The 8,557-nt window shown below is 24.2% G+C and overlaps 5 protein-coding genes across 5 annotated transcripts; all 5 read left to right on the top strand.

Annotated features, from left to right (window-relative positions):
• Nucleotides 1-799: 799 nt before the first annotated feature.
• ENU1_046520 (hypothetical protein) lies at nucleotides 800-1,678 on the top strand (the record flags this gene model as incomplete). Its single annotated transcript, XM_008857710.1, has 1 exon — nucleotides 800-1,678. The coding sequence occupies one exon, from the start codon at nucleotides 800-802 to the stop codon at nucleotides 1,676-1,678; it is 879 nt and encodes a 292-aa protein (XP_008855932.1).
• Nucleotides 1,679-2,003: 325 nt separating this feature from the next.
• ENU1_046510 (Ras family GTPase) lies at nucleotides 2,004-2,674 on the top strand (the record flags this gene model as incomplete). The annotated part of the gene is made up of 2 exons (XM_008857709.1): nucleotides 2,004-2,130; nucleotides 2,220-2,674. 2 exons carry the CDS (start codon nucleotides 2,004-2,006, stop codon nucleotides 2,672-2,674), a joined length of 582 nt encoding a protein of 193 aa, XP_008855931.1.
• Nucleotides 2,675-3,113: 439 nt separating this feature from the next.
• Nucleotides 3,114-4,752, top strand: ENU1_046500 (Ras guanine nucleotide exchange factor, putative; the record flags this gene model as incomplete). The annotated part of the gene is made up of 2 exons (XM_008857708.1): nucleotides 3,114-4,388; nucleotides 4,438-4,752. The coding sequence occupies 2 exons, from the start codon at nucleotides 3,114-3,116 to the stop codon at nucleotides 4,750-4,752; spliced, it is 1,590 nt and encodes a 529-aa protein (XP_008855930.1).
• Nucleotides 4,753-6,558: 1,806 nt separating this feature from the next.
• ENU1_046490 (hypothetical protein) lies at nucleotides 6,559-8,045 on the top strand (the record flags this gene model as incomplete). The annotated part of the gene is made up of 2 exons (XM_008857707.1): nucleotides 6,559-6,978; nucleotides 7,050-8,045. 2 exons carry the CDS (start codon nucleotides 6,559-6,561, stop codon nucleotides 8,043-8,045), a joined length of 1,416 nt encoding a protein of 471 aa, XP_008855929.1.
• Nucleotides 8,046-8,227: 182 nt separating this feature from the next.
• On the top strand, nucleotides 8,228-8,557 carry ENU1_046480 (serine carboxypeptidase (S28) family protein; the record flags this gene model as incomplete). Its single annotated transcript, XM_008857706.1, has 1 exon — nucleotides 8,228-8,557. A coding segment is annotated over one exon (326 nt), but the record flags the coding sequence as incomplete, so codon positions are not given.

Here is an 8,557-nt window from a genome sequence, read left to right as displayed (position 1 = left end):
TAAAATAAATGAGTTCAATCAAAAACAAGAGGCTTAATGGAAAAGTTTAGTATCAAAAATTTTTTTTCTTTTTAATTTATTATGTAAAATAAGAATGAAATTTATTTATTAAATTCATTGTTTCATATATTAATAATTCATTTCTCAACTAAAGAAATGAATTAAAACATAATAAATTTGATATTGTAAATAAGTACTTTAAAGTAAATTAATTTATAAAATATCTAAAACTTAATAGTAAGGAAGTTTATATTATTCTTTTTTTATTCTTTTTAAAAAACAAAATTTAAAACCATCAAAAAACCAATAACAAATTATTAATCAAAATTTATTCATAGAAAGAAGAAGAATTAAGGAAAGTTTTTTATTATTTCTATTATTAAAATTTTATTTTATTAAAGAATTTAATCAAATTTTTACAATTTATTATGAAAATAAAGTAAAAACGAATTTAAATATTTATAAATATTAATCTCTTTCATTTATTAATTAAAAGAACACTTTAAGAAAAGCTAAGAACATATGAATATAGGCATTTTTTAATATCATTAATTAAAATTTTTTTTTTAATTTTTCAGTATTTTTATGGTAAAATCCAACTAAAGTCTTGTTTAAGGAATAACTAGAGCAGTCATTGGAATAATGGAAAAGTTGATTCATTAAAATTTTTCTTATAACAAATATGGAATTAGATTCTTTAGATTACATAAACATTTTAGAATCTTTACATAAACACAAATATTTATAGAAATTATTTTTTCATTTCAAAAAAAATTCCAACTTTTAAATCAAATTATTTATGAATCAATATCAAACTCCACTAAATTCTCAACAGTCAGGATATCAAAATAATCAAAGCAATAATACTACACAAACAAATAGAAATGCACAATATCTAAATGATTATAGATTCTTTTCATTTGAATCTACAGGACCAGAACAAATACCTGTAATGGAATATCAAACTCCAAAGAAAATACAACCCTATGTCCCTGTTAAAATAAATTCATTTGGTCCAAAAACTAATACAGAAAATAAACCAACAAACGTTACTTTACCTATTCAACAAATACATCAACCACAAAAACAAACAACAAACGACGTTCCTCTTAATGATATTTTTACTGATAAAAATGGAATACCAACAATGCCAGAGTCTGATGGCTGTGGGTTGTTTCAACCAGAAACAGAAAGAAATATCGAAAACAAAATACAACCACCATTACAACCAAATCCAAAAGAACAAATTATTAATTCTTCAAATGAAATAAATGCAACTGATGATTTTCAAATCGACTCGATTCCAATGAATGAAGGTAATGAAGAGGAAATAACAACTGAATATGATGATAAATATGAAGAAAAATTAAAAGAATTTCAATCTCAAGGTATAAATGAACCTAAAGAAGAAATTAAAACAGTTAAACAAGATGAAGTGAATAAAGAAACTGTTACTCCACCAATATTACCAAAACCAGAAAATATGACACCACTCCAAAGAAAGAGATGGGAAGAAGAAGAAAGAAAAAGATTATTTCAAATAAATCCATATTCACAACAAGGTCCATCAACAATACCTCTTAAAGGAATTATAATAAAAGAAAATTGTGACATTAAAGTACCAATTGTTCATCGACAAGGGTTTGTATTTGTTTATTGTGTAATAATATATTATTAAACTTTTCTAATTTTATAGAACATATCAATTAATTAATCAACATCTTTGTAAACTGGGATATGAACCACAACAAGCCTCTGACTTAGCAATGAAAGAAGAAATATTCATATCATCATGTTCAAATGATTATCATTCATTTTTATTGAACAGACATCGTAGATTTAAAATTTTAGGAATAGAATTATCCAAGTCATCAACATCTACCCATCAAAATGCATCTAAAGTTGTAAAAAAGAATTAAAGTTCCAATCAACTGTTCTTCTTATTTTATTGTTTTTTTCATTAAAAAATAAAAAGAACTTTAGTTTGTCATCTTAAAGATTAAATGACAGAAGAATATAAAGTTGAGTTGATTAGAGTAATGGTACTAGGAGATGGAGGTGTAGGAAAATCAGTATTAACAATTCAATTTACAATGAATATGTTTGTAGAAGAATATGATCCGACAGTAGGTTTGGTTTAGTTTAATATTAACGAAAAAATAAATTTCAATATTTATTTTTTTTACTTACATCCTTTCAAAAACTTATAGAATTAATAGAAAATTGTTATAGAAAAAATATTAACGTTGATGGGAAAGTTTGCGTCTTAGATATTCTTGATACTGCTGGAAGAGAAGAATATCAAACAATGATTGATCCTTATATCAGACAAACAAATAGTTTCCTTATTGTATATAGTATTGTTGATGAAAAAACATTTGAAACAGCAAAAAAATATGTAGATAAAATTTTAAGAACAAAAGAAGATGATCATTATCATCAAATAGTTTTAGTTGGAAATAAAATTGATTTAAATAATGAACGCACTGTACAAAAAGAAAAAGGATTAACTTTTGCTCAAGAAAAAGGAATTGGATTCAATGAAACTTCTGCTAAAAAAAGAATTAATGTTGACGAAACATTCCAAATGATTGTTAAACGAAGTAGAGAGAATAAAATAAGTAATAGTGATAATGAAACAACAAATAAGAAAAGAAAATGTCTGTTATTGTAAAATTATGTTGTTTGTCTGAATTGTTACCTTTTCTAAAACATAAGTTATTTAAACAGATATAAAGAACAGAAAATAATTCAAGTAAGAGTAACTCTTGAAAATATTTAAAATTAATTATCATTTTTTTTAATTTTTCGTTTCCTTTTAGTGAGAAAATAAACCTATTTTTTCAAATAATAACGTTGTTTCCAAAAAAAGATCCTTCCTTTTGGTAGTATTACTTAATTTTTGCGTTTATTCATGGTTAATTACTTTTATGAAAATAAGTTGTATGAATTAAATAATATTATCTATTTTACTTTACTATTAATATCATTTAGAATAACAACGTATATTCATAATTTTATAATAAAAGAATTAAAACAATTCTCATGACAATAATTTTCTTTTTATTTAAATATAAATATGATCAGAAAATCTAAGTTTAAAACCCCATTTTATGAAGTCCAACAGTTATGATAACTTACCCCTTAATAGTAGTGGGGTATTTACACCATTAAATGAAAAAGTCCATATTAGTGTTGGATCATCTAAGAACAGTCCCCGCCATTTATCAGCAAATTATAAAAAAGGATCAATTTCTGTTGATGATTTACTCAAAAGTGTAGAAGGAGTTAGTGATGAAGAATATTTGGAATTATTGGAATTTAGTAATCTTAGATTTTATACTAGAAATGATCTTTTTATGACTATAAATTTTGTTAATACCAAACTTCTTATTTGGGGATTGAATAAACCCAAGCGACTAATGTTAAGACGTTTAGTTGATGTTATTGTAAGACTTCATAAAAAACGATCTTTACTTCTTTTATTCCTATTTAAAGAAGACCTCACATATCCATTAAATTGTAGACGTTTTATGCACATGCTCTTTACTTATACAGAAGAGCTTTTTAATGAAAAATCATTTGGAATAGTTTATTCGCCTGATGGAGTATTATTAAGTTGTGATAAAGAAGCTCATTGGAATAGTTATTTTAATATACCATTACTAAGTCCTGAATATTTTCTCTTACAGTGTTTTGTTTATTTAAATGCTCAAGAATTTCTAGAACATATATACCAAACTCATGACCTTTTTTTAAAGACAATGAGTAAAAAAGATCCACAATTTCCATTTAGAAAAAGTAGACTTACACGTTTACTTATTTGTTGGACAAAAATATTTAAAGAAGTTATTCCTAATGTTTATGATAGTTTAGTTCATAGTTGTTTATTTCAATCTGATTTATTTGATGAATTATTTATTGAAAAATTCACAGAAAGTTTAGAAAAGATGAAACCTGTAATAAAAAGTAAAATTGGTTTAGAAAAAAATCAACAATTTACTATGCCAAGAAGAGTTGGAATTCAAAGTCTTATTCAAATTGAATTAAAGGATGTTGATAAAGTTAAAGAACTTACATTATATGAAATACATCATAAAATTGTTGCAGCTCAATTAATGATATATGATCATGAAGCTTTAAAAACAGTATATTGTAGTGAATTTTATACTACTAAACATTTTAGAACACTTCAAAATTATATTAATAAAGTAAGGAAAATAGAATCATTAACTGTTTGTTCTGTTAAAAATACTCCTAAAAGAAAGATTTTTTCATTCTTTATTAAAGTTGCTGTTGATTGTATTGAGTATGGAGATTATAATGTTGCTTATATGATCTTTTCTTCTTTGAATCAATACTGTACTTCTAAACCACAAGGATGGATTGTTTGTTATTATTATTTTATATTTTACATTAAAAATTAATATAAAATAGGAAATGAAACGTTCAACAAAAAATAAATGGAATGAACTTGAACAATTGTTCTCTATTTCAGGAAATAACAAAAATTATAAATTAGATTTTGAAAAACATTCTTCTCCTAAAATTCCTGTTACTGCTTTATGGATGGGTGAAATTATTAGATATTCTCAATTACCTTCTCTCTATGAAGATGGCTCTTTAAATATGATTAAAGTAGATAAAATATCACATATTATGAGTATGCTTCTTACAGCAAAAGAAACACCATTGGTCTTTACACCTAATAAAGAAATTCAACAATACCTTTCAGAACTTAGCCAACTTTAACATATTGTTATTATTGTTAACCTCTTGAATTTTTCATGTTAAATTAAAATAAAAAATTTATTTTCTAATTTATCATTCAAATTTTATGAATTATTGAAAAATAAACTTCTATTTTTTAATCTTCTTTTTATTAATCAAAAGTATATGATAAAATTAGAACATTTGAATGGAGAAAAAGTTTATGAATCAAAGAGATTTACTATATTTGTCTTTAAAATTTATATCTACAGAAGAATTGGTTAAGAAGACTATTTATTAAAAAATAACCAATACGTTTATTTTACGATATAAAAATTAAAGAAAATACTTACCTATTTATGTAAACAATAATTAAGTTATTATGAAACTCAGATTATTTTTTTTGTATTAACTAAGATAAAAATATGATTTTTCATAAAATTTTTGTTAGAAATTGCATCTATTGATTAGAATTTCTATACTATTAAATTAAGAAACTTTCAGATTCTGTCAATTGAAAATAAAAAAATATTCAAATTGATATTTTTTTTTAATTAATTATTTTATTTATTATTCATTTTTTTATGACTTGTTCATAAATAACGTCAATTCTTTTATAAATATCTTAATATGATTTCTCTTCAACGTTATTTTAAAAGAAAAATAACTCTATCTTATAAATTTCTTTCTTAAAGATTTATATTAGAGTGACTGACAACAATGTTAGTTTATGTTTAAAAAGTATTATTAGCACATCTGTTTTAGATGTCATAAATATGAATTAATTATAATAGTACTGAAAACATTCTTTGGTTTTTGTTACTAAAACAAGACTAGCCTATTAGACTTATTGAATATATTCTAGTTAAGTTCCATTTGCATCAAAATAAATACAAAAAAAGTTAATAGGAAAAAAGACAGTATAAACGCATAAAAGTGGATGAAATATTGTATTTAATTTTTATATTAAGTATCCTTTATCATTCTTAATAAAATTCAATATTTAATAAAAATTAAAACAATGAAAAAAACGATATTATAAAAACAACTTCTATTTAGTAACTAATCCTTATAACTAAATTTATAAAATTTTGATTTATTATTTATTATTTTAAATGGGAATAGTTAAAAAGAGGTTTTAACACTAGCACAATTTATCTTATAGATATAATAAAATAATTCTAAAAATTTTTATTTTGATATTTATGAATAAATCTTTTACAAATGTATATAGGTTTTATTTCAATATATTGAAATATACAATATTTGATGACTGAATTAAAAATCTAAAATTTATAACAATCAAGTATTTAACTAATAAAGATATTAACAATCAAAAAAAAAAGAATATTTAAGGATTATGTTTAGAAGAATTGAGATGAGAAAATAATGTTATAAGAGATATTTATTAATTTAGAATAATGGTTTATAACTTTTCTTTTTTGTTATCCCAAGAAAAAAGAATATTTTGTTTTAGTCATTTTAAAAAAAAATGAAAGTTCAAAGAGTTTATTGTTTAGAGAGGTACTTTGTTTTAGTTAATAAAGTAAATTGTTTTTAGCAAGTCTCAAGGAATTATTCTAGTCTTATTTACTTCATTTTTATTTTAGTGTTTATTTTCTATAGAAAGCTAACCTAAAGAAATGGATCACATAAATTCTTGAAGAAAAAACAGTAAACTTGTTAAAGGAGTAATAAATGAAATGATAAGAGTAGAAAAAATGGGAGTTAATAACTAATGAAACAAAACTAATTTTTTAACCATTCTTTCATTAAAAATCAAAAAAAAAATGAACATCTCATTTTTCATTAACTCCTTATTCATTTTGTTCTTTTTTAAAGCAAACAATGGAAGGTAATTCTTCTAAAATATTTAACAAAAAATTTAAACCATTTCTAAAAGATGTCCCTAATGTAGAAATCAAAAGTATTACAACAAGAAATTTTTCAAAACATATCATTGAAGATTACCAGGAAGTACTTGGATATGACCAATCATTTAGTCTTTCTTCATTTAGTACTTATCCATGTTTTAAAAATGTGAAACAAGGAGAACCAAATTGTGATTGTATTGGAATAGAACGTTTTACAAATTGTACTGTTATGGTCGTTGCAGATGGATGTGGATGGGGTGTTACATCTGCACGTGCTGCTCATATAGCAGTTGAAACTGTATTATCTTCTATGTTTGATGAAGTTTCAAAATGTGGTAGACTTCATGAAATTGCAAATGCATTAGTTAGTTCAACATATCAAGCACATGATCGGGTTTGTGTACTTCTTAAGAACTTAAAGATATTTTCAGAATTCTTTGAATAGTTTTTCATTAATTCTTTTAGATACAACAACACCATACTAAAATATTACCTAATGGTACATGTACAATACTAACTGTTATTACTGTTACTTCTACTCAACCATATACTCTTATTCTTTCTGTTGGTGATTGTGAAGCATTTATATATAAATCTGCTATTGGTAGAACATTTAGCATTAATAAAAAATGGTGTCGTTCTATTAAATCAACTCAAGAATGTGGTGGAAGAATTGGGAATACCCCTAATTTATTACCAGAACTAACAGGAGCTTATTTAAAAGTTATTGATGTAGAATTACATGATATAATTATTGTTACAAGTGATGGATTTGCTGATAACCTTCGTTTACAAAAAGAAAATATTTCTCCTCAAGTTATTCTTGACACTGTTATTTCACCCAGAATTCAGTCATGTGCAAATCTGAATGAATTTGTAGTATCTATGGATGACTTCATAATTAAAGAAACTGAAGACACAAGAGAGTTTCATTCACAAAATCAAAATCGAATTAGAAAACAAGGATTAAAAGGTAAATTAGATCATGCAACAATTGGTGTTTATTCTATCTCTTCATTTAATAATGATATTGGTCTTATTGATTCAATCTTTCCTGATATTCTTGCATCTATTTATCCATCAAATGTTAATAGAACTACTCGTTCACATTCATTTAGTGTAAAAGATTTAGTTCCAACAATAGAAGTACCACTTAAAACTAAATTCAAATGTTCTTCTGTAGGAGAAATACAAGAACCAAACGACTCTAAACCAATTATTTGCCCTCAAGTTAGTGAATCACCATTTAGACCAATACAATTCTCTAAATTACGGTGTGGAAGTCTTTCTAGAGAAATTTCATTTATCCGTCGTTCTCCTTATAGAGATATTTCTCCTCAACGCTCTCTTCAATCACAAGAAAGTCTTCCTTCTTCATTGCCAAGTTCATTTTCATTATCTCCACAGAACTCCTACAAACCAGGTAATGGGTTTATCCAATTCTTTCAAAAAGACCACTGAATGTTTCATTAATTATTGTTTTATATCACTCAATATTTCTTTTTAATTCTTTTTAAGATCTTGAAACTATACTTTAATAGTATATTATAATAAATTAATAATAAAAAGAAAACTCCATTAAGAAACACTTTTCAGTATTAAAAACGAAGAAAACAGAAGGAGAACTGAACATTAATAAAACAATGTTACTTCTTGCTTTATGTGTTATTTGCAGTTACGCAAAACTCTCACTCAACCAACAAGTAATGCAACAAATATCTCAATCATTCATGACATTAGAATTAAATGAAGTTGAGTCAATGACTTATACTGTTCCATTGGACCATTTCAATGCTAATAACCAGAATGACTTTGATATTCAATACTTTGTCAATAAAAAATTCCTTGATGCTAATGACCCAAATGCACCACTTTTTGTTTTATTAGGAGGTGAAGGACCTGCCTCTCCTAAAGTATTACAAAATAATTACGTTATTGATTCATTGGCTAAAAAGCATAAAGGATTAATGTTA

This window comes from Entamoeba nuttalli (genome assembly GCF_000257125.1).
Source record: "Entamoeba nuttalli P19 unplaced genomic scaffold asmbl_2887, whole genome shotgun sequence".
Lineage (NCBI taxonomy): Eukaryota > Evosea > Mastigamoebida > Endamoebidae > Entamoeba > Entamoeba nuttalli.
Note: the sequence above shows the minus strand (reverse complement) of the source record. Positions and strands in the feature narration are given on the sequence as shown.